We start from the raw sequence: 27642 nt of genomic DNA, 5'->3' as shown, positions 1-27642 counted from the left end.
GTATATATCACTATATTGACAGTTATTATGGTACCCATTATGTCCTTGTATGGTTATATCACCTTGTACTTCGGTACGAGGTGCATTATGCAAAAAAAAAAAAATCAAAAAACCCTAAACTGTATTATGGAAAGCAGGAAGTGAACAAATGTAACAGTTACTGATTGTAAAAGTACCAGATGGAGGGGTAGGATTTAATAAGCTTTGCTTCTTCCTACTCCTTTTGGACATGTGGAACTGTGAACTGATTATGGGATGCACTCAATTGTAATCTGATGCATGTTCAAATGAATAAAACCATTACCATTACCATTAAGTTCTTTTTGTACGGCAGTGGTGCAGTGTCTTAAGAGGTGAAGTCATGAACACTGACCTTAACTGAAGAAAGTGAGACCTGCAGTTCTTTGGATGTTGCTGCGGGGTCTTTTGTAACCTCTGAGATAAGTCATTGGTGCGTTTTTGGGGCCACTCCAAGGATGTTCTATATTTTCGGCATTTGTGGATAATGTCTGTAACTGTGGTTCGCTGGCATCCCGAAAACTTTAAAAATGGCTTTACAACCCTTTTCACTTAAACGCAGGTGTGATAAACCACAGTTATGGTTTGGGGGGAGAATCACTATTTCATACAAAACCATATAGGTTTGGATTTAATCTACCTTAATCATAAAATGTTTCATTCAAAAACTTCATTTTGTGTTCAGTTGTGTTGTCAATGACTAATATTTACATTTGTTTGATGATCATCTTCAATTTCCCTCACATAATTAATAAAGCCTATGTATCTGTCTATCAATTTATCTAGGCAGCCTCACTTTTATATATTTCTTCCATGGTTTGGGTCCAATTTATTTTGTTCTCTTCTTCCTTTCTCAGTTCAGTGAGGCATAGCAGTAAACACTATATCATTCACTGTCTTGATTAAATAAGTTTATTCCCGTGACAACAACATCACCAAGATTAACAACAACCATCCCAATTTGTCTTTGGGGATTAATCAACTATCTATTCAGTGACTTTTATGTCTTCCTTTACTTGTTTGATCACGTGTTGCCAGTACTTGTCCTTAGATGCTTGCATATTTTGGACCATATCGCGCCAAAGCTCCAATCGAGTGCCATTCCTGTTGTTTTCACTTGCAGCACTAGTTGGAAAAGTCACTTTGCTTCCAGTGCAACACTGACTCCCTACTTTCCTGATTTGCTTGTCTTCCCTCATCCACAACATCCAACATGTGCTGCCGCTCAAGCACTTTCATCAGCATCTCCACCCCTCACTGAGCTCAAAGCTCCCCAGTGTGATCGCTGTGCCCTTGCGAGTCTGACACACACACACACACACATTCACATTCACGCTCATAGACCAAAAAAAGAGTGCACAATGACTCTGACAGCCACATTCTGCCATCACACAGCTGAGTGGAGAGATGATGCTCCTCTCGGGGCGACGTGAGGTGAAACTATTTGAACATAAGCACCACACAGTCGAGCACGCAGATATCTCAGCTGGGCTGCTTGTGACATGTGGATTCCCCCCAATGGACGACTTCATCTCGGGATTGGCTCATTCATATATCACAATGAATGGGTTTGATTAGGCGATGTCACTGGAGCAAAAATTCCCAAAGTTGAATATAACTAAAAAATATTCCAGAATTTTTGGAATGAATTCCAATTTATATATTTTTTGTGGTATTTGACATACATAATATAAACTGGTCTCATAACCCTCTATCCTTACTGTGTCTGTGTCTGACTTCCTGTTTGTGCCGACTCAACCTTGTGGGCGTGGCTACCATGGTCCAACATGTATGGTATGTTTTTTAATTTGCTGTTTTTAACATTTGGAGATTTAGTGTTCCCTCTCCTCCAACACGGCTTGAACTAGCTCGTCCTTTTTTGAAATCTACAGTATCTAATTAATTTTGCCAACAAATTTACTATTTTGTGAAATCTTTCGACCTCCCACACATTTGATAGACCAGTTAGCATGGTTTGAGATAGGAAACTACTCGGATGCAGTCCACCTATATATATATGCTATATGCCTTTCAATTGTTGAAAAGTTTTACAGTGAATCACATATGTCCATCTCAGAAAATTATTAAGAAAATTGTGCATACAGTGAGTGACAGAGTGGCTGCGTAATCAAAATAGGGAAAAACAGTGTGGTCATCTGCTAAAACAGATTATAGTAAATATATCTTCTTTAGGGACAACAATTCAATTTGGATATACTTTAGAATAGTCAATGTACAGCTTGTATTACAGTATAGATTTACTACCCACTGAAAATGACTCAATATACTGCAATAATTGTATAAATAAAAGTGCCAAGGCAATTGTGTCATGCCTACAGTCAAACGTGGTGGTGGTAGAGTCATGGGTTGATGCCGCAGGAGTCTGTACTGGGAGTCTAGGTTCACTATGGAAAACATGAATTCCAACATGTACCGTGACAGTATGAAGTTATTTTAGTATATCCAAGTTGACTTTCTGTAGTATTGTGCCCTGGGTCGATATAATAAAATGGTTGCTGACATGTGAGGGGTGTACTCACTTTTGTGATACTGTATATATTGAGAACAGACTGGTGGAAAGAGAATACAGTTACATAGGTTCCCAAGGTTGCTGAATGAGTCAATTCATCTATATTCCAGTCATTTGAGTAGTTCTACTTACTTTATCTACATGAGTACTTTAAGTATTTTTTTGTGCTTGCTGTGATTTTCTGTGCTGACATACTCATAATTTGAAACAATATGCTGGAGTTCATTTATTTTGTTACAGCTTTCTTCTCAGACCCTCAGGCAGTGTTTCCTTCATATTTTGTTTTACTTCTTTTTATACAACTCAATAAATGTTTAATCACAATAGAAATTGTTGGATTATATTTCTCCAACAATTTATATATTTATTATATTTATATATATTTATTATATGTGTAGACACATTAGTTGATTGTTAATGTACCTGATCTTGTATATTTTGATACCCATTCTTAATTCATGTGTGGGTCCATAGCTAACATTCCAGCAAAGCTGTTCAAATTGTGCTAACATATACTCATCACTCGCTCCATCTATCTATAGCTGATAACCTGTGAGTTCTCCACCTCTCCACCAGCAACTCACCAATTTCGCAGCTCTCCCCTGAAAAGCCCTGTGGGCAGTAGCAGCTGTAGCCATCGCCCTCCTGCAGGCAACTCCCTCCATGGAGACACGGGTTGGTCTGGCACGGGTTATTCTCCACTGTGAAGAAAGAGAGACTGCGGTGGTGAGTGCACAAGTCATTTTTGTCAGAGGAAGAACTTCATAAGTGCAGTGGGGAATGTTGACAAACTACGGAAGAAAATGAGACGGAGTCACACTGACGTCCTTCAGCGCGTTCCAGAAGAGGAGGGCCCTTTCTCTGGCGTTCTGCCAGCTGATAGATTGGCTATCGTTGTACGTGTCATGCCACTGTTTATCATGAACCGCCTATGTCACATTCCAGGCCTGATAATGTGCCATAAAGCATTCATAAAGGAGTTGATCATTGCATTTAGTATGTACTTTATGGCACAGTGCTGCTGTGTGGGCGAGGTAATAAACATCATTTATGGAGATACCGCAGGCATCTACGTGGGGAAGCCTTTGGTGGACGATTACATCATAATTATTGAACTTACATTATGATAATGCTAGAGGCAAGAAGCCATGAGAGCAGGGAAATTCTTAGAATTATATGTTGAACACCTGAAAGGTTGGTTCAAGCAACATTCATTCATTCATTTTCTACCGCTTTTTCTCACAAGGGTCGCGGAGGGTTCTGGAGACTATCCCAGCTGTCTTTGAGCGAGAGGCGGGGTACACCCTGGACTGGTCGCCAGCCAATCACAGAGCACATATAGACAAACAACCATTCACACTCACATTCATACCTATGGACAATTTGGAGTCGCCAATTAACCTAGCATGTTTTTGGAATGTGGGAGGAAACCGGAGTACCCGGAGAAAAAACCCATGCAAACTCCACACAGAGATGCCCGAGGGTGGAATTGAACTCCTAGCTGTGAGGTCTGCGTGCTAACCACTCGACCGCCGTGCAGCCCCTTCAAGCAACATTTTCTGGAAAAATATGTATGTATATACCATAAAACCCAAGTTCAGAAAATGATTAGCTGTTATTCCTCAAGAAAAAGCAACTTCTATAGATGGCAAGATTCTTCTTATAATGGTAAATGCTCCATTTACCCTCTAAATCTCCTGTCGTTGTCGGGTGCATGGTTAGCAATTAACCGCCTTAATTAGCACCGGATCAAAGCACATTGGCATTAAGAGTTGTGGCTGGAAGGAAAATTCTCATGTAGTAAAAAAATAGCTCCACAATATGCTTCTTTCTTAGCTATCGCCTTATCATGGTGGAGGAGTTTGCATGTCTCAATGATCCTTGGAGATACTAAGTTGTCAAGGGCTTTTACACCTGTGGTAGGGTCACCCATAACGAGCAGGTTCTACAGGTGAAGAACCAGACTAAGCGTAGTTCAAGTGATGAGTAATATAAATTGACTTAATTTTCATTTGCTCTGACACGGGTCACTGCCCCCCTTGGAGCCAGGCTCGGAGATGGGGCCTAACTTAGATGAGGTGGCTAGGGCATCTGGTCAGGATGTCTCCCGGAGGTGCCTGTCTGCCCAGTAGGAGGCCTTAGGGAAGATCCGGGACACGTTGGAGTGACTACATCTCTGAACTGGCCTGAGAATAACTCCAGATGGACATAGTGTATAGAGAAGTAGCGATTTTAAGTTTTATGAGTTATCGGCATCCAGCAACTAGCTACTTCTGCATGTGCAACTCTACGCTGTTGGTGTGAAACTCATTGGGTGCACAACCAAAACTTTAAATTATTGTTATTTATTCTAAATTATTTAAATTATTTGTACAAATTACTGTTTACGTTGTACATTGTTCATATTTGATGTAATCTATTTATTTCCCACATTTTATTATTTATTATTTATTATTTATTATTTATTATTTATTATTTATTATTTATTATTTATTATTTATTATTTATTATTTATTATTTATTATTTATTATTACACTTTTCGTTGGCAATTTCACTGCTGTGTTATTGTGCAATGACAATAAAGAAAGTCTATGTCTATGTTATATGCTCCATCTGTCAGGTAAATAAACCCTCCGGTATAATAAGAATATTATATCATATCAATTGACACAAAATACAGTTCTTAATGTTCATCATGACAGGATGCAGGGGAAATCATCCAAAAACCTACAGGTGCAGATGCAAAGGTAGCCTATTTTGGTTTGCAGGTGCTATTTTCAGGGAATTTGTGCCACACACTCACACACATACACTTAATGATGTATGAATGCAGAGTGCAGTTCCACTGAAAGCTTCTGCTTTTGTGTGTGAATATGACTTTTCACACACACACCTGGGATGTTTGTGTGCCCGTGCGAGACGTAACAGAAGATTATGTTCAATGTCCTACGAGACACGATACGAGACTCCGTCGACAGACCCGGAGCATCCTGTTATAAGAACATACAGTATTTAAGATGCATGCTGAATAATGCAAGGCATCATCCATCACCGGAAGGTTAATGACGTATGATGGAAGAAGACGTCAATAATGCCATGTGATCTTTGTTGAGGTGGGTAAATGTCAAGTAATGCGTGGAAATGGAGGGAAGGAGTAAAATTCCAGCCTGTTTCTGCTGCCAGGAACATTTCAGCTCTTCATCCCTCAAATTAGCCAGTTGAGTGAGGGCGCATACAAATCACGGAATGTACTCTCACTGGTGCGTACAAAGCCTTGGGCCTGACATGCAGAAAATGTTGCATTGTTGGAGTTTAGCGACATCAAAATGCTTTTAATGTTCTAAACTCTCTAATTCCACTGGAATACAGAGTTCTTGCAGAGTAGATTAAAAATGCATGTGCATCTGTGTGTGACTAAACGCCAGCTGAATTCAACTGTTTTCCTGAAAGTGCAACTATATTGATGTGAAATGCACACAACAACAACAACAACAAAAACTTAATTTAAGTTGGGAGTTCTCCCAACGCTTGCACAGTTATCTGCACTGCAGTGCTGTTAAAGATAAGTGGACGACTATACAGTATATCTCTGCATGCTTGTGTGGTACAGTAGATCTCCACAACACTTTTAATCATAGCTCAGGTGGACTTATATTTGCTGTTGCCCACATTTTTTGGGGGGGTTGATGCACATTAATCCAGCATACACTATATACTGCAGACTTTACTTGACAGCCTTGCACTTCTTGGAATGCAATCCTAAAAGTGTTGGAGTGACAAGTGAGGGAAGCGAGCTTGGACATACTCCAAAAAAAAGAAGCCCTGCCATAACAAACATTACAGAAGTGGTTTACTTTAAGTCAAATGGTTAGCATATTTTCAAATTAATTACTCATGATTAATCATCGTTTGCAACTATGCATTTAGTAACAGCTCCAAATGAACTTAAAACTACCAAGATATCACACATCTGCATTTTTTAATAATACATTATATATACAGTATAGCTCTTACATATATTCTACAAATCTTAGAATAATAATGTCAATCAATACTTCGCTACAAGAGAGGAGAAATATGATCTCAGGGAAGAACTCAATTTGAAACACTTATATGCTCAGACTACGTTAGCATTTCAGTATGTGGAATCAAACTATGAAATGGATTGAGTAAGACCCTCAAACAATGCACAACGATGAGCCAATTCAAGAAACAATACAAGCAGTTGATGTTTGCTAAATACAAGGATGAAGAGTCTTGAACCAGTCATGATGTGCTATATATATCACTATATTGACACTTACTATGGTACACATTATGTCATTGTATGGTCATATCACCTCATACTTCGGTACCTGACAAAAAATAAAAAATAACCAAAAACAAACTATATTAGGAAAGCAGGAAGTGAACAAATGTAACAGTTACTGACTGTAAAATGGAAGGGTAGGATTTAATAAGCTTTGCTTCTTCCTACTCCTTTTGGACATGTGGAACTGTGAACTGATTATGTGATGCACTCAATTGGAATCTGATGCATGTTCAAATGTTACCATTACAGTTACCATTACAATAATACTATGAGTTTCATGCCAAATTTCAAGGCCTCTGCTCACTCATCTTGTATCTATGTTACAAATTATTATTAACTGATGCTCGATGAACTGCTTCGTCAGGAAGCAGAGGCACCTCTGGCTTCTGAACCTGATAGATGTTGAAAAACTAATGTATACATATACTATATGTAGCATCGATGTACAATGTATTCATAACCACTCATCAGTAAATGTAATTATTGTGTTATGCTTGTGAATATATCCCTTTCTTCACTTTGCTGTGCATACGTAGCTGTATTTTGATTAATCTGGTTGCCAGATTATCCCAGAAAACCTACTGAAAACAATTTATTTTAATTTGTATTTTATGGCGGATGGCAGCAGTATGACAAAAATGTTTTATTAAGTAAATACTTTTATGTCTTTATTACTTTTGCCAAACATTTTTTTTTACCGTGGTATTATGAGCAATGACTTCAAAGACACCAGGGAATTTAAGTTGAATTAAAATGTTAGTGTGTATTTTCTGGGATTTCTGCTGAGAAGAATATCCGCTTATTGTTTTTCTTTGAGTTTTCCTTGAGTTTTGTTTTTCTTCAAGTGTTGGAATTGCACTGCTGTTGATGTGTTGGGGTCAGAATAAAGTTCTCAAAGACTATCATACTGTCATAAGAGAGAGGTGCTCATGCATTAATTAATGCAACCCACACAATTACTTGGCTTTGGGATAAGCACTGGAAAGCTGGTTGGGAATGCACAAAAGCATGTAAAAGTACACTACCGGTGCGTAATCCTACTAAGGACTAGAAGCTACAAAAATGATGAGTTGTCAATATTGTAAGATTCCAGTGAAAAATGGCTTTTTGTGTATCATAGAGCAATACTTCTGGCAACTGAAGAATGAGAGGACAGTGACACAATCTGTAATTAGTAACGACTCATTACGCCCAAATGAGACCGTGCTATGCCTCGTCTGTCCACGAGCACATTAGGCCGGTACAAAACCAAGAGTTCTGTATTCTTCTTGCACGTAGTGTATGTGGAGCCTTTGAGTGAAAGCGATGTCAGCTACAGAGGGACAGAAAGTCACCGAGGGAACCACACTATCATACATTCTGCCGCTCTTAATGCCGCTAGCTTATGATTAATTACGCACTGTTCTTAAAATAGGACGCTGTTTCCTCTGTGTGTGAAGGGCAAGAAAAGTGAGGTTTAATGCTGCTAAAGAGAAAAAAATGTGAGAGCAACGACAAGATGCAACTTACAATTATGCATTGGGGCAATGCACGAAGCTTTGCCATGCGACTCCAATGTATGCATAAAATATAGATACAAGTGTCACTGAACATATATTCTAAGCAGGCACTATGTGATGTGTGACATTTTACAGCACTAAAGGGGGTCACCCATTCCAAGTTTCCTCTAAGCCTTTCATCAGGGAGATTAGCTTGGAGCTGGTGTATATTTCGGAAGCTCATACATCCAACCAGGATTTACAGCAGACCATAAAACTGGATTGGGACAGAATCATGCATTGAAAGAATCCTACAGAGAAGTGTATGATGGTTGACGGCCACACTCAGTGGCGATTCGAGGGTGCCATTCTCGTGTGGGCACCACAAGGGGGAAAGAATAAAAAAAAACATTTATTTGTGTTCAGCGCTCTTTTCCTCATCAAGTCAGGATGGCAGGATATTTGCTCCCTCGTGCTACTCAGACCTCCAAGCATCCACCGAAAACTAGAGTTTCCATTTTATTTGTGTTTGGCTTCCTCTTTGGGGTTATTTTGTGGTGCTTCTGATGCAATTACAAAATAGTATCAGCAAAGGAAAAGTGTGATGACAACCATAGAACAGGAAAAGGAACTTGGGCTGGCTGCTCAGTATAATATGAGCAATGCAAATTCTGTAATTTTACATGCAGCATAAATACATACATTTATTCAATACACTTATTCATTGTAGTAATATAGAGAAAACAACACTAGGTTTGCAACTTGCTATTACTCATCTGCCAGGTAAGCAGTTTTACTTGGTTTTATGATGTTGACAAAAAATTAGTTCACCTCACATTATTTCCATCGATCCACCCATTTTCTATGCTGCTTATCCTACCAGGGTCGAGGATGTACTGGAGCCTATCCCAGCTGACTTTTGGCAAGAGATGAAGTGAAACACAATCTAATAACACAGATTTCTGTCGCTTATTTTGATTTGAATGAAAATGTCCAAATAAAGCCTTGAAGTGGACGAATGTTTATTTTTATCCTACTGTGACACTACATGTTTGTACCCAGTTACTGCCTACAAACCGCCATGTGACTCTACTTGGACTCAGTGAACCTTGTGATAGGTTTGTACAGACAGAGATCATGCCTCTGCCCATTTGAGAGCCCCCCCTCCGCTCTTTTGGTTAGGGCATGATGAGCCTTCACCAGAGTCCAGCAGAGAGACCACTGGGAAGGTAATCTTCCAATGTATTTTAGTAAAGCACATACCGCAGGCTCACATACGGCCATGGCTCAGTTGGTACGTAGAATTCAATATTTATGTGGTCACATACGACATGATGACTGCAACGGACATGTGTTTTGTGCATTTAGTGATGATCAGTGATATTACACATACTACAGTATTAATTGGCCCTGTACCCTAGAAACCGCCCATGAATGATATGGGAAAAGGCCGAAATGATACTGTGTCAAAGCCCAGGGCAGTGATACTGATAAAATATAGACTTTAACCATGTCCAGTATCAGCCCCCGAAGCTGTCCACTCGGAGCGCGCTGCTCTGGTATTGTGCCCGTGAAACAACCAATCAGAGAACAGCGCACGAGCGTGAACACACAGCGTTTGTTTTGCTGCCGTCTGTGCTCCCCGCGCATGTGACAGGAAATGTCACTGTAACTATAAATATTCCTAGTGCTTCTCCAGTCACCAAAAAACCCAAACTTGATTAATGGAACTTTAATTGTCAGACATTGATAAGATAAAACTGTTGATAAAATATTATTGTTGAAATATTTGTGCAATTATTGTGTGTACACTGTTTAGATATAATACATGTAATAAACTGAACATTTTCTGGAAACAAAATGGTCTTTTGATTAAATAGTACATGATAATAAGCTCATGATTAAATAGTATGTGATAATAAGATTATCACCTTCGGTCTCGGGCTGATACTGACCCTTGGGGGCATGATACCTGGCCTGATACCAGACAAACCATGTGATAACCTACATATAAGTATGTCATTCTGCAGTGTGTCAACTCCATACATATAATGTAAACAAAGTGTGGACCACCATTGATGGTGCATATTACACTCGTAGTTTGATGGTATAGAGTACATAGGCTGTGTTCAAACTTGCACTTCGCTACCAAAAACAGTGATTGTCAACCTTTTAACATTTTAATCAAGTTCTCATCGCTGAGGGATAGCAAACACAAGACAACACACCTCATAACATGTGTGTCATTCAAACACGTCCACACTTCGGAGACATATCCATGACCACAAAAGAAACTGAAGGTGGGCCAAGCATTGAGACCATTCTGGCAGTTCATCCTCAACCAGCCTTGTTCTCGTGTCAGGTTATTGTTAATAAATGACATTATCTCAGCTTTCAGACTGGCTCTTCATCACACACATTCATTTCCAGGCTTAACGTCTGTTGTCTGTCAGTCTGCAGCACACGCACGTACGGCACAAAAGGTAGGAAAGTTATTATCTATTCATATAGGGATGTGCATGCATTGTAACTTTCAATTTGCAATTTTGACTCCCTCGTCAGGTTTTCTGTCAGCAGGATGAGAGAGCGTGTCATATATAATTCAGTCAGGAGGCTAATGTGTGGATTATTACGTTGTGCAGATGGAACCATTTATTTTGGAAGGAAAGAAGACTTTCTCCCCAAATATAATAAGACATGTGTTATCCGCCTTTGCAACACAATAATGCTCCTGTTTGTTTGTGCTTCCTTTTCTGAAGCTCATTTGCAGTCTTTCATAGCTAAGATTAACAAAGCTGCTTTTCAGGGATGAGACCAATATTGAAAACTGGCTGCAAAGACAATCATTCATCACCAAAGCTCGTTTTTATAACTCCCAAACAAAAAGAACACACGGACACAATGAACTTGTGAAAATGCAGTTTTCCCTCCCCAGATGTACTATAAAAAAAATACATCTGAATAAGAGAGCACAGATGAGGGATTTCATACTCCCTTGCCTGCTTGCACGTTTCCCCACTGTGGGTAAAAAATCAAGCCTTTTCTCTGACAGCTCAGCAGCATTAACAAGATGAACATGCTGTGGGCCCGCAGCTTTTACTTGTAGACCTGCTTAAAACTCAACAAAAGAACTTCACGCGACCTCTCAGTGCACCCCCGCCAGGAGCAAAAACTTGCTTCCTGAAAGTCCCTAAAGACGCCACTGCAATTTGCAAACATTTTTCTCTTTTCTCGCCAGGTTGTAATTTACACCTTGAAGACCCACTGAGACTTCACCTCCCACTAGAGAGTTATCATGTAGGGCGGGGGAGGTTTGACGACTGTGGGCGTGTTTGACATGACCTACGTGAGGAGGGCCCTCACCCCTCGCATCCGCAGCAGGATGGCTTTCTGCATGACGCATGGTGACAAACACTGCTGCTTTCAAGGCCAGCGAGTGGGTGTGAAGTCGGTTTAGTAGCTTGGAAGCACAGCTGGATGTGCTCGAGGGGCTCCATTTTGGCCAGTATGTGCCTTTAAGTGTGTATTTAAGGAAAGGGGAACATGCTGCCACTCACCTAAGTAATGCGGAGGAGTAGCGGTTCCACTCTGAGTGATTCTCACCATATCTCTAAGGGAGAGCCCAGCCACCCTGCGGAGAAAACTCATTTCGGGTGCTTGTACCCGTGATCTTGTCTTTTCGGTCACTACCCAAAGCTCATGAACACAGGGTCATTTTGTTTCAGAACAATACACATCTTTGTCGTCAACACTTTGACAGACCTTGTAGAAAGATGTTGTTTGAAACTTGGTTACCCATTTAGGCTGAGAAGATCCTGCAACTGACAAGACTGAAATTGCCCCTCTATGGATTAACACCAGGTAATATATTCTTCTTTGCAAACCTTGCAAATGTCAACCCCCAGCGAGGCAGGTAGAGCTCACATGGCTATGCCTATCCAACAGAATAGAAAGCTTGCAACAGAACCACAAGCTTTAGTGGGAAACACATCACCTTACCCTAAACCAGGGCTCTCAAACACGTGGGCCGCTGGACACTATTTTGAGGCCCCCGCCTTGATATGAAAGTTTAATGTTAGTGCGGCCCGCCCAAGTTTGATATGGATGCTGTATGGTATCATGTACCCAGAAAAAATTATTACGTTTGATTAATGTTCATGTTAAAGGTTAAATAACTGTTAATAGTTATCCTCCCTATCCGTGTGGAAGTGGTAAGTTTTTGGCTATTTAAGTTTAAAGGAAATAACTTGAAGGCTACCGTTTAGGTCGCTAGATCTCTAGTTTACAAGTTAGCATGTGTCTCAAGACCCTGCAGTTGCGCAATATGTTGTAAATAAAAAGAGTATAAATGTGACTAGTCATGTTTTGTCATGTCTACAGGGCTCTAATAATGCTTTGTTAATTTTAATCTGAAAAAAATAATTTGTCTACCCACCAACTATAAGTTTTTATTATTTGCTGTTTGCTTGTTTTATTATTATTATTAAATTTATTTATTACTGATTGATTTTCTTTATTCTTGATTTGTTTATTTTTCATCTTATTTTGTGCAGAAAAATAAAAATTAAGATATTTGAGAACAGTGGAATGTTTTATCAGCGCTTTTATTGTAGAAAATCGGAACCAAAGCACTGAAAAAGTTTGTATATTTTTCTGTTTTTAATAAATGTTTTTTTTTTTTGGAAAACCTGATGTGGCCCAGTCTCACCCTAGCTCCAGTGGCCCCCAAGTAAATTGAGTTTGAGACCCCTGCCCTAAACTATTAACAGCAGCAATAACTCAAAAACACGTGTGCTAGAATTGGTTCTCTATGGAAGTGTTCCCTGTGGCACCTCTCTGTGTGGATGAGCTCAAAATATGTTTTTTACGCACCTACAGTATATTCTTCATATGACAAATCACAGGTGGTATCAATACTTAGAATGTTTTCCTGTTGTGGAACTTTCCCTAAGGCAGCTGCCATCCTCACTTCCCACAGCTGCAGACAGCGTTGGCCGTTGCCAAGGTGCAAAAAATGATTTGCCACGCCGTGGAAGAATGGCGCTCTGCAGAAAATTATTCTCACAATGTGTATTTTTATATATTTTTTCTACTGTACTTGACATTCGCTCCTTATACACTCATATACTCACACTTGCGCTCATTTTTTTCTTTTTTAGCCTGGAACAAACATGATAGCAGAGCCCCATGAGGCCAAGGCATCTAGAGCCACCCCCCTTATGTCCTGACTTTGGGAAATGACCATCATCAAGCATCTCATGCCTTTGTCATCATAGCTAGACAAGCTTCAGAACACAGCACTCTGCTTCAAACCATCAATGTCTGCTTCAAGGCATTCTTCATCTACACAAAGCAGTGTGGACATGTGGGGGGATTCCAACAGATTTTTGACATTTCAGATCCAAGTCCAAACTGGTCAAGTTCTTCTTTCATGTAGAATGCTGGCTTGCAAGAGAAACAACCAACTTCAAGGACAGCGGGTCTGTTTATTTTTGGGAATAGACTCAGACTGCACATTGTATTGATAAAATCATCTCTTGTTTTGTGTTTGCATCGGCTTAGTATAAATGTTGAAATGACCACATATGAAAATCCTTTTTTTTTCTTTTCAAAAAACATACCATCCATCCTTTCACAGTGGTCATACTTTCCAGTAAAGTCATCTCTTGCAATATTGTGGTTCAATTCCCGCTCCCTGGCTATTTTGCAGGTTTTCACAAATACATTTTTGTGGTAGGCTATGGTCGATTGTTAGTCAAAACATATTGAAATACAAGTGATATGCAGTATTCTGGTCACTATGTGGCAGTAATGACACAACAGATTGACATTACCATACATTACACTGTATCTGTACCTTAACACTGAAAGAAGCCATGAAGTCAGCCATGTCCCGCTTGATAGTGTGGAAGTGGTAGCTTTTTTCGCTTCTTAAGTTTAGAAAAAATACATTTGAGCCTAACTGGTTAGCTAACTGGCTTGTACCGTCTTGAGTCCCTACAGAATAAGAGTTGCACAATGTGTTGTAAAAAATGCTCGAAGAAAATATTGCTTCTATTAACTTTAAATCCCATATATCCCATATATATATAATTAATTTATTAGATTTATCATGGTTGCGTCAGGAACCAATGAATCGCTATAAACAAGGAACGACTTTTTATTTTACTTTTTACTTTTTGTATCGATAAAGGGCAACTCCTCCCCCTTTTTTTGATCATATTTACATTGTTTAGGTCATAAGCCTACATTTCCAAGTCCATCACCTTTTCTGTTAACTTTCTGGGTTCTTCTGAGTACTTCTCAAACTGCAATAATGCTGAATAGTTCTTAATTCTTAATATTTTGAAGTTGTCAGCAGTGCATTTCACTACTAAGACGTCATGAAAGACATTCTTATGAGGTTGTATTTATGTAATGTACCCTTCGTACAGCATGAAAGAAGACCAACTCATTTATGGTACTGTAAGCACTGATTATTCCTTATTATGCAGATGAGAAAATGCAAATGACCTCATGGTGATGTTTAACAATATGTAAGCATAAGGCACAAATTCGAGACAGAGAAATACATAATCAGATAGTATATCTTCTGCGAGGGAAGGGTAACAGCATACAGCATCTGTTGTGCTATTGCATTAAACAAAATATTTTGCCTGCCTCCAGAGTTATCTCTTTCAGAGCTGTGAAAAACACTTAAAAAAACAAGAAAAAACCGGGGGTTGTAATAACAATTAGCAGTCATTAATCTGTCTTAATAGGACCTGTGGGTGGGTACAGTCTACAAAATAAACCAACAGTTTGAGATGGGCCTCCAGAGGACCAATAATCAAGTTTTGTTGTGACAGCAACGATAATATGGGGCTTTTATGACATCATAAACACACTTGTTTTACGACAGCTTTCCTATAGGCTACATTTTGTTTAGTAAATTACATTTTAGAGGAAGCTTTTTGTTCTCCGCTTCATTGGCTACTCTATACATGAGCATTTTCTCTTCCTGGAATGTCAACAAATCCACCAGCATGGCCACACTTCATTTGACTCGCTTCACCCCTTGCTGCATTATTTAGCGGTTGTGTGGTTTTGCGGTTGGTATCACTTTTGCAAATATTTGCCTTTAATCCAAACACATGCCCTCTCACTTGTTATGTTCAATGACCCTTTCAAGCAAGGGTACTTGATTTGGTCCATGGAGGGGATGAAGCATCACAATTGGATGTATTTATACATGGGGTGTTAGTAATACAGTCCTAAAAGTTTTATTATCATTACACAAATGGTCAAATACCTATAGACAATTGGTCAGTTGTGCTTGAGGCCCTACAAAGACATTTTGACTGATAGCTGTCATGTTTTTCAACCAATCTTGATAAAAAAAAATTCCAGACATCTGCTTATTAGTCACCTAAAGATGTGTACCAAATTTTGTGGTGATTCTGCTAAAATCCCTAAAGTTGCAGTGAGTAGCCGAGCATCCTTCACGGATAATGCATTCTTCGAACATGAACAAACAATTTTGTTAATTTTTAGTTGGCAGTACACAGACAGTGGCAATAGTAACCTGAATTGAATTGGCCACAACATTAGATACACCTGCACAGTAGTAAGTACAAGAGCTGCATCAAACATTCTGCCTGTATGGCTTTCATACTACATTATATATATATAAGTGTGGTGATAATAATATTACACCCCTCTTACTTTTTCGTTATGCGCATTTCATAAGACAGCTTGTGCTTTCGTTACTGTCTGTGCTTTTTTATTTTTGCGTCTCCTTATAATTTGGCTTGTGATATAAAGTCAGTTGGAAAACTTTACTTGTAGTACTGAATGTGGTGCTTTTGAGAAAAATAAAGTCAACAAGGCTGACAGATTATTTGTTTGGCATCACTGCATGTTTGCATGAATCACCAACTTCACACAGCTCATTAAAAAATAAGCTGTGTGAAGTTGGTGATTCACCCACACAGTACACCTACACTACACCTACACAGTACACCTACACAGTACACATATAGTTGAATAGTAATAAATATTGCAAATTCTAATCAATCCATGTCAACTTCACACTTAAAATAATGTACTGATGTAAGCTCCATACATTTCAGGTTAAACCTCGACCATTTCTGGTTTATGTCCCCCCCCACTCCGAGTACAGATACGAATAAAGATCATTTATATGAGTGAACTGGTGTACTTGCTCATCCCTACAAATTCAGTTTCATCACACCCAGAAGGCCGTTTATGTGTGGATGAGAGGCTGAAATGATAAATTACCTGAAAATGTTTCCTTGTGGATAGTCCCTAGGTTCGAGTGTTACATAGAAATATATACAAATATATACATAACCAATGAAAGAATGAATAGAAATGAGCAAATGATAGGGTGACATGACAAGCAAGAAAATGACCCCATTAAGCATAGAAATTAGACAGGGATGGACTGTTTCGGCTTCAAGAGGCTATCAAAGCATTATACTTGACGAGAGCTGTGACAATGGCCAAAAGGGCAATACAAGGAGGTCTGGGCTGACAAAAAAATAACCACAAAAGAGACAGAGAAAGGAAGAAAGCCATGGGTGGCAAAAGAGGAAGAAGCAGAGAAATCAATTACCAGCAGACAACCTGAACATCCATCCAGAGAAAAAGTGATAATATGCCACTCTGCCCTGCCCTTACTCCATTTATCTTCACCCCTACATGCCAAAACTCACACAAACACGCACACATACACTTCACCCTCAGTGGCTCCTTTCCTCCCAAATTTACCACTCTAATTTGTGTGAGAGCTGGCTGGAGTGCTATTGATGTTGCTGGCCTTTTGCTCCGTCTTGGGAAAAGCCAAAAAAAAAAAAGTCAGAGAGGAGTTTACTCAGCCTGATTCCATTCTCCATTCTCCTCGGGCTGACACTTGAACCAAATCTGCTACAAATTACAAACCTTACTTGTGATTCAAGTAGAAAATGACTGGATTGTTACTAACTCACTCCTAATTGTTGTGAAACATGTTTTTTTCACATAGAAAAGTAGACTGAGGGAGTTGGTGATAAAACTTTGTATAGAAGAAATTACAGAAAAATAAAACCCTATTACAGTGTAAAAAAAAAAAACCACAGTGGAACATTGGTTATTGTACACCCTGGTTAGCGTATTCTTTAGTTAACGTAAACCAAAGATGTTGGTATAGTTGTTTAGATATTTAAACAATATTTGAGCAAAAAACATTTATGTCAAAGTGAAAGTTATAGGTAGAAACATACTTCTGATGAAAGACGAAAGTATAATCTTATATAGCAATAGAACACAATATTGTGTGTGCCTTGAAAGATCAGTCAAAAACCTCTAAAACAGCCAGTACTGAAGGAGATGTCTGTTTGAAAAATGGCCGATTTGAATGAGTTTTTATCACAAAAACGTCTTTGTTAGCAGCCTATTAGCTTGCTAATACGTGGAAACGGAAACCGAAAGTCAGCTTTGTTGTCTGTCTACAATGTCATCAGCAGTTGACTACGTAGTTCTAGTATGTTCACTACCATAGTCACACCACAGGTCTCCGCTTTTCTTTTGATCACAGTGGCAAAATGACCCATAATAGTAGTAGTAGTAGCAATAGCCCTTTATTCTTGTCACTTATACAGGAGTACAAGCGAGATTGTGCAATCATCCGTCCATACATATACGACATACTATGCTGTGAGACGAGGGGTGACAAGACGGGATGATTGGGCGATGAAGTGGGGGAGAAGGGGGAACAACACGAGGAGAGGGGAGGGGGAAAAAAAAACAACTACAAACTAGACTCTTAAATGAAGGAGTACAGTGTGGGACAGTTAAAAAAACCTCGGCATACAAATCGGCATACAAGTAAAAACATTGTTCACGCACATAGACACAAGTCCAACGCCACAAAGGGCCAACAAAAGTTCCAAGTGTCAGCACTTGGATAAAGAAGGTGAGAAACACTATTGAATTCAAGAAACAACTCACAGCCTGGCATTTCAAAGTGTACAACTATTTAATTGAACATAATTCCTAATTGTAAAACTACGAAAACATGCTTTGTGTTAACATTTTGGACTCACGGCAGCAGATGGCATTTACAAGATTTCTCACATGATAATTGATTCGGTTAGAGTACTTAAGCATTGTCTCCTCTAGAACGGCTTAATGACACTAACTAAGGTTCTGTATTATAACCATTAGCATGGAATTATTACATTTCAGAGTAAAATTTATACTTAAGTTGTGTTTCATTACTTTTGCAACATATAATTTATCTTGTGGGTCAACAAAGAACAGAAAATATCAGTGCTAAGAGGAGTGGAAGCCTTCAGAGAAAAGGTTTGTACCACATTTTGCACTGTTTTCCATCAGTGTGAACATCATTGTGCCTTCCAATGTGCACCAAAGTATCATAAGAACAGGCAAGGTACAAATAAGGTCATCAAGAAATAGAGTTAAGGACAAAGAATGAAGAATGATCTTGGCCCGTGAGATGTAAAGACATCAGTCTAGTCTGTGATTATTGATTACTATCAAGTTTCTAAACTCTCCCTTATACAGTAAAATATTGCATTTAAGAGACACCCTCCCCCCATCTCCTATCCCTTTCCTCTCTTTTTTCTTTTGTCCACAGCTCTCCATCCTCCTGCCCTTTCCCTCTTATCTCAGTCGCTATCTTCTTGGAGCTGTAATGTGGCTGACGGGTGATGTAATTTCCTCCTCCACTATAACTGACAACTACAAAAGGTTACCCGGGCTTGGGGGTGTCTTTCTTGTAATTATTCAACAGGAGCAGTGCATTCAAATGTCACCATATCAAAGAGACATGGAGTACACTATTTCAGGGGCATGGCTAATAGAAAAATGTATATTCATTGTAAGGAGAAGGTAGGATGAAGGCACTAAGGACCACGCTTGATCATATTGTGCTGCTGGAGATTAATAATATCATAATTAGGATGTGATGAGATACAATAGCACTCATTTGAAACAATTCTAACCATGTCCATCCCATCGTTTGGTTGCATGCAAGACGATAGATCTATATGGACTGTAGCGCTATACAGTCACTTATTTCTTTCTTCTTCTTTCTCTTTGAGCTTTTCCCTTCAGGGGTCGCCACAGCAAATCAATCTCCTCCATCCAACCCTGTCTTCTCTCACACCAACTACCCTCATGTCCTCCTTCACTACATTCATAAACCTCTTCTTTGGTCTACCTCCATGCCTCCTACCTGGCAGCTTTAAATGCTGCATCCTTCTACCAATATATTCACTATCTCTCCTCTGGACATGTCCCAACCATCTCAGTCTGGCCTCTCTGACTTTATCTTAAAGGCCTCTAACATGTATTCCTTCCTGATCCTATCCATCCCGGTCACTCCCAATGAGAACCTCAGCATCCTCATCTCTGCTGCCTCCAGTTCTGCTTCCTGTCTTTTCCTCAGTGGTACTGTCTCTAGACCAAACAACATGGCTGGTCTCACCACAGTTTTGTATACCTTTCCTTTCATTTTAGCTGAAACTCTTCAATCACACATCACACCTGACACTTTTCTCCATCCGTTCTATCTTGCCTGCATAAGCTTCTTCACCTCCTTTTCCCAATCTCTATTGTTCTGGACTGTTGATCCCGGGTACTTAAAATTCCCCACTTTCTGTATCTCTTCTCCCTGTAACCTCACTCTTCCACTTGGGTCCCTCTCATTCACACACATATACATACAGTCACGTATAAGGCTGATATCTGTAAATGTAAATGATGATACGATCATCCGCACAGTTTTAGAAATATTAGACAATAACTTGGTCACTGACTTATGGACAATTACATAGTCTAAATTGTTGGGTACTTGCACAATAATCACTGAAATAAGGGGAGACTGACATATCTGAATGGATATCAGATATTGCTTTTAAATTGTGGTTCAAGAGAATTAAAAAACTCACAACTAATCGGCAAAAAAAATGTTTATTGCACAAAGCAATTATTGCAATCAGGCGCCTACTGTACCTTCAATGAGACTCATGCACCTGATGACAGGTACTTTGACTCACTACTCATGAACAAACTGCTGCTTCTCCCTCAGGTGTTATGGATATCTTCTCCAGACTGCGTATTTCGGATCTTTTCGGAGATTTAAATCACAGCTCAAAGAAGGCCACTTAAGAATAGTCCAGTGTTTCACCCCTAGCAATTCTTGAGTGTTTTTGTCTGTGTTTTGGTCACTATTCTGTTGGAGGACCCATGACCTGCGATTGAGCCCAAGCGTTTTGACACTGAGCAACAAATTTGGCTCCAAAATACCGTGATAGTCTTGACATGTCATTGTACCCGGCAAAGTAAAGCAACCTTAGTACATAACCAGGTCGGTGTGGTGTTTTTATTTTATAGGGTGGACTTCTTTTATGCCTATACGCAGTGGAACCTCATTCATCATCCATCCGTATCAAAAGGTCAAAACTGAATCATGTAGAAATTATATAAATACAATTTTATCCAATAATTTGTTATAGACAAACATAAATATTAAGACAATAATGAGAATTTATAGCAAAAATTACTGTTAAGTGCTGAATTAAATAGATAAATGAACAGTAAATACTACTTTTATCCAGAACAAGTGAACATGGTGAACATGGTGATGAGTGGTGGGGGACAAAAGAGTCACATGGACGCCATTATAAACTTAACTTTAAAGACTGGACGGTTAGACGCCCTTAAACTGTTCCCTCTTCAACCTGTGTTAAAGGTTCCTATCTTTACATGAAAACCTTATTGAAAGAAAAGCTACCATCATACTTTCTATACTTCTTGAATTCAACAGTGTTTGTCACATTTGTTAACCATCGTTCCAGCACTGGCAATGTCTTCTGCAGATGTATTTCATTTTTAAAAAATCACAGATTCATCTAACACTGTGAAATCCCAAGTTCTCTTCGACACCTCATTAGCATTCAATACACTATGCTTATTAGAGGAAGGAAGGGGACAGGTCACTGTTCTGTGTTGTGTTATATAAACAACATCCACACACGTAATTGTGATGATTAAAAGATTCCCTGGCTGAAATCCATATATAGTGTCCCAACTCTTAAAAACCGAGACCAAGTCAGCAACATGTTAATACTTTGTTTGGGCACCTGATTCTGTGGACTAGCTTGTTAGGCTCATTGTCTGGCTGTACAATACAAAACAGAGACTTGGTTTTTGTAATAGCTGTTGTTAAAAATCATACAAAAATATAAATAATAAAAGAAAAATAATGTTATGATTGTTATAATATAATTATTATAATGTTATAATAATGTTATGATTCTTGTAGATTTTGCATGCTGTACTCTCAGCTACGTTATTTTCTATTTTGCCCATGTAATGTCATGTTACATTTCCGCTTGGGACTAGTGCTACAGTTTCAGCGCATGTGAGACATTATGGATTCTGCACAAATGAACAGATATTGATCACTCCATTCACTTTTCAATGTTGGGGATTTATTTGTTTTTAAGTAATTACACCCGCAAACTGCGATCTCTCAGTGAGAGTGATGATATGTTAATATTATTATATCAAATTTACCATTTACTCTGATTCACTCTGGTTCGTAAAGGGCCATCACTGGATCTGTTTCTGGACCTACTATAGGTCCACCATTTGGTGATGGCTGGCATAGAATGATAATTACAAATATAGGAAAAAAGTAATTAAAGAGGAAAAATTACATAATTGCCTAAAATAGTTCTAAGGCTAAAATGTTTAATTTCAATAGTACAGCATGAAGGGTTAACAGCAAGAGCAATGACAGTGAATAGAGCAGTATCTCAGAGAAGGCACTGTTCCAAGAAATTCCAATTAAAAACACATTGTCGCTGCATATTACATAGATAACGTCATGAGAAACGATTTTAATTTTCTTGCCGCCCTTCCGCCACGGTGGTGTGCCCATTAGCTATCAAGAGAAATCAATGCAAACATGCTGTGACAAAACAAGCGTGAAGGGGCGCGGTGGTGTTTGTTGGCAGAGCCTCAACAAAAGACAGGGAATAAAAAGAAACAATTATAAAAGGAGAGGAGAAAGCAGTCAATTATGAGTTCCATCTCATGCAAGATTGTCTCGACATTGATTTGCTGGGGCCAAGGGTCTTTGTCTCTTCTCACCACAGTATACCTAATTGCACTCATGCCGACCCACTTATTACTTCACTAAGACCTGGTTGGTCTCACCTCTCTGGAGTGGGGATGAAAGGGCGGAAAAGGACATTTTGAATGTATGATTTATGTCAAAATGAAGAAGCAGGTAGTGAAAAGACACAAACTTCAAAGGGGACCTATTATGTTTTTCCCACTTTTCTGACCTATAAATGTAGTCAGAATGTTGCATTCTTTTTTATTCTATGCCAAAGTTTCAGATAACAACCTTTGCACATTTCAAAGTGATCCCTGAAAAAAGTTTGGGATGGCTCTGAACACTCAGTGTCAGAGGGTGTCACAAAACTGTTCCTTTGTGATGTCACAGAGGCGTGGGCTTTCTTATGGTGCAGATTCTGGAAGATCTAGAAAGCTTTCTGTGTGGGTTATTGTGAATGCAGTTTTTTCAAAAGCATAAAACAGTACATCATATCCCCAAGCATGTTGTAAGGCAGGTGTCCCAAAACAACAGGCCACAGGAAACGTTCAGGCACAATGATTGGAAAACATTTCAAAATTTAATAATTTGTAAATAACGGGGTGGCACGGCGGTTGAGTGGTTAGCACGCATACCTCACAGCTAGGAGACCAGGGTTCAATTCCACCCTCGGCCATCTCTGTGTGGAGTTTGCATGTTCTCCCCGTGCATGCGTGGGTTTTCTCCGGGTACTCCGGTTTTCTCCCACATTCCAAAAACATGCTAGGTTAATTGACGACTCCAAATTGAATGGTTGTTTGTCTATATGTGCCCTGTGATTGGCTGGCGACCTGTCCAGGGTGTACCCCGCCTATCGCCCGAAGACAGCTGGGTTGGGCTCCGGGACCCCCCGTGACCCTCGTGAGGAAAAGCGGTAGAAAATGAATGAATGAATGAATGAATAATTTGTAAATAACTACATACAATTTTAAGTAACTGGATAGCAATTTGGGCCAAAATATGGGCCATTACTTATTGTAAAAAAAATATACAGTTGGAAATCCATACTTTTTTGCATGTTTTTGCAAGCGTCTACTTGTCGCAAGTTGTTAGACGGTCCATGGACACACCACATTACTTTCTCCCATGTTGATACTATGTGGGAATGCATAAAGGTAATATTTGATGACATTATTCAGTACTAATGTGCATATTTGCTTGGTGCATCTGTCTAAAAAAACAAACTCAAGGTTCGTACTGGTGGATGATGGGTATGTATTCATTCATCCCATCCAGACTCCTGACACACCCTACCACGTGCTTTGTGGAGAAGTCATTTTTTAAGACTTTTTTTCCAAGGTAAAAATATTGTCTTCCAGTCAAGTCAATACAAGACTTTGTCAAAATAGACATGACCCCCCGGGAACAATGAGCGGCAACTATATATCCCTCATGGACAGAATACAGGAACCAAACCAGGGAACATCGTGGTGTGAGGAAGTACTGCGAACACCTCATCTGCCATAATTGCTCATGTGGGGGGAGTTGGGTCTAGGGAGTGTTGTTCGAAACCACCATGTGAAATAAATACTGCCCTGCAACTGACTGATAACCAGTCCAGGGTGCATACCGCCTCTTGTTCTAAGTCAGCCGGAATAAGCTCCCACAACCACGATTCTGAACAGGATAAGCACCAGAAAATGAATGAATAAATAAATAAATATTGACACGTGTATGTTGCCTCAGAAAAACAACAACAACCGTTTGTGACTCCCACTGAGCTGCATGCAATCAAACTAATCAGAGCTGATTAGATAATGAAGACAGCGAGGGAACATACCTGATGGAATGAGGCCAAAAGCCCAGTTGGGGACGAGGATGCCAAAAGGGTTGCTTGGTCCTTTGCTGTCCGTCAGCACTGGAGTCTTGTGTTCCTCAGACTTTGGACTCAAGCCTACGGAAGGTGTCCATTGACTTCCAAACACAAAAGATTCAGAAACTGCCAACCTAGATTCCATTTCTGTCACAGTATCCTTGGAATCCGAAGCCATGGATGTCAGCTGAATGGTTGCTGTTGTTGATAATTCAGTAGAGGAGTTGGCCTCCATATTGGTTGTTGTCTTCTCAATCCATGAGGTAGAAATCGATGGTTCCTCTAGTCTACTGGATTCTGTAGTGGCAAGCTTGGTTTGTGGGGTGTCCTCTGTAGTTACAAGTCCCACTGTGGTAATCTCAGTGGTTGTCAGCACATCCATCAAGCCCTCGGGTGTGGAAGTGACTATCTTGGCTTCACTGCGGCTGGACTTTCTACCAGTGCCTTTTCGGTTCTTCCTAAAAACGGGAGTGAATCCACCACTTGAGCCACTTTCTCCTTTTCGTGAAGAAGAAGCAGATGATACAATGTCATTAGGCCTTTGGACATAGAAGATCTCTCCCCTGGCCTCTTCTGCAGTTTCTGGCTTTTGAGGTGAGGTGCTTGGTTGCGCCACAAGCTTCCACTGGGATGAGGTAGTATGTTCAGCTACCGTTTTTGGACTGAAGCTGACTTTGATATCACCAGGGAAACTAACCTCACTGCTGCCCTCAATCTCCTTTTCCTGATTTGTCCCAGTCTGGACAGTTTTTTGTGGATGTACCTCATCTCCATCCTGGTCACTCCCCTCACCGGAATAGTTGTCTACGGTCTCCTGTACTAACGAGTTGGGTAAGGTCATCACCTCAAGTGGTCCCGATTTGGCTTCCATGGGCTCCCAGGTGTGGTGCCTGGCCACATGCGCAACATTTTTCGAAGAACCCACTCTGGAGCGATGTCTTGACTTGACAACCCACGCCAGACTTTCTTTGGGAGGCCCTGAGGAGTTGACCTCCTCAGTGGAGGTTGATTTGCCATCGGGAAACACAGCAGTGAGCCCTACAGGGAACAGAGAGTCAGAGTATTTAATTTGATTACATTGTGGAGGGTTGAGTAGGTGTGGGGTGATTTAATTTGATGGATGTGGAATTGGCAATAAAATCTCAAGACCAGCCTACATGAGCTCATGGAACTCATGGAACAGGGAGCACAATATTCCTCATGGGAATAGGAGTCATCACATAGTATGGCTCTTTTGCGAGCTGCAATGGTGGGTTTAATAGATATGCACATAAATCAAACTCACATAAGACTAAAACCTGTGGGACGTGTGTCCGGTTTTGCGATCTTACCGTGAACATCCCTGTCTCATAAATATTATAGTCCCATAAAACAAAACACTAACATCACAAGCTTCAAGAGATGTAATCACGATTCATCACCAGAATCTGATTCTCACATTTGCAATTAAATGTACAGTCGAACCGCCAATGTCACTTGTTGAATCCCAAATTGTGCTTTAAATGCTTTAAATAATGGGCTCTACACTTCTTCTCTGGTCCATTTGTTTCATTTACAATGGGATCTGTGCAACAGTGCGAGTCTTTGTCCTGCCAAACAATGCGCAAAATTTGATGATGCTAATTTTTCATTTTAACTGTATTTTTCAGGAGTAGGAGGGAGGAGACAACAACTGCATTATATTCCCTGAGGAGAGGTTCACAGAACAAACAGTCTTCTACAGTTAAAGAATGCACAACTCAGCTAATGTGATAATGAAAAATAATATACTACAGGCTACGGATTTCACAATGCAGGCTGAGTAATGTAAAAGATTTTACTGTGCTGAATATATGCTCACAAGTGGTCTCTGTAGTCTTGAAATGTGCCTATGTGGAAGTTGTAAAACACATTATCATCTAACCAGTAGACATTTTTCTTGTGTATTTTAGCATAATTCACAAGCTGAAGACAGGCTGTAATTTTTGCCACTGCTGAAATTTTTGGGCCTTTTTCTGTGAGTTGGATTGAGTAAGCTATTTGAGAGCCGCAAAAAGATTCCATGTAATTTTACACATCTCTGTTTCTCTTCTCTTATCCTCCCCTGGATTGTTGATTTTATTTTCATTTTTATTTTTTTACCCAAACTGGCTCTTTTGGCACATGTTTTTTCTCAGAAAGGCGATAAGCAAATGACTCACTCGGTGACAAGCTCCTGTTTATTTAGACCAAGTGCTTCCAAGTAGCTTATCTGCTTGTGGCCTTATAGTTTCTAGTATCAATAATTCATCCTGTCAGCATGTGCGACTCATGGCTGCTTTGTGTTTATTTAGGCCAGTGGTGTTATTGAGACGGGGATTTCTGCATCATCATCATCATTGCTCAGCTCGCTGAGCTGGGTTATGGAGTGTGTAAACGTATAGAAGCAGCACGGCCCCACACACAACAAATTACCACCACAGGCAGAACATACATAAATATGCCCGTGCATGAAATATTAAAACCCAAATACATTATTCATAGGGTCTGCTATTGCCTAATGCTGAAGCTGAGAGTCTGTGCTTCATTTCCATAGGAGGCAGGGCAACCTAATAGTGCTATGAATAAACCAAATACCACACCCACTAACAAAAACAACATATTAATTAGGATTAGTCATCTATGCAATGGAGTAATTATGCAACATTCAGATACTGTATACAGTTCTCCCTCGCCACATCGCGGTTTGAATTCTGCGGCTTGACTCCATCAATGTTTTTCAAGAAAATAAGAACTACAAATATAAAAGAACTACAAAAGCACTGTAAAAGCGCAGACTGACGCCAAGTGCCATAGTTACCCCCATATTGTGATTCACACTTTAAACATTCATTTGATATATTTCACATCTTCAATTAATCTACATACGTATTTACTCATTAACCATAAAAACTATGGAATGTGGTTTAAATGACAAAGAATGCTAACAAGCTAATGATATAATGCTAAAACCGAGCATAATAGGGCCCAGTGCCTACCTCTGAAATCGCCAATAATGTTAGTATAATTAGCATGTTAGCATGCTAACGCCTAACATGGTGTCTTAAAAATCACAAAAATGCTACTATGCTAATGTTAGAATGCTAACACCTAGCATGATAGTGTCTACCTATGAAAATGGCTAAAAATACTATTAGCATGCTAGCAATACTAACGTGCTAACAATATCATGCTAACACCTAGCACGATAGCACAATGTACCTGGGAGGCTAAATGTCTTATGACCATGGAGGTAATCTGACCATTTTTTTAAATGGACATATGCACAAATGCCAAAAATGGCAGTACTTCGCACTATTAAA

General features: G+C 39.6%; 1 protein-coding gene across 2 annotated transcripts in view; it reads right to left on the bottom strand.

Moving 5' to 3' along the window:
* The window catches only part of ncanb (neurocan b), a 162304-nt gene that overhangs the window by 42587 nt on the left and 92075 nt on the right, over positions 1-27642 (bottom strand). For both annotated transcript variants that reach the window (XM_078790054.1, XM_078790055.1), the window contains 2 exons: positions 24290-25360; positions 3133-3249 (listed from right to left, as the gene is read on the bottom strand). In XM_078790054.1, the coding sequence (XP_078646180.1) occupies positions 3133-3249; positions 24290-25360 (1188 nt within the window). The remainder of the gene's footprint in view (positions 1-3132; positions 3250-24289; positions 25361-27642) is intronic.

The sequence above is a fragment of the Doryrhamphus excisus genome, linkage group LG4 (genome assembly GCF_037039965.1).
Source record: "Doryrhamphus excisus strain RoL-2023G ecotype Guam linkage group LG4, RoL_Dexc_Guam_v1.1, whole genome shotgun sequence".
Classification (NCBI taxonomy): domain Eukaryota; kingdom Metazoa; phylum Chordata; class Actinopteri; order Syngnathiformes; family Syngnathidae; genus Doryrhamphus; species Doryrhamphus excisus.
Note: the sequence above shows the minus strand (reverse complement) of the source record. Positions and strands in the feature narration are given on the sequence as shown.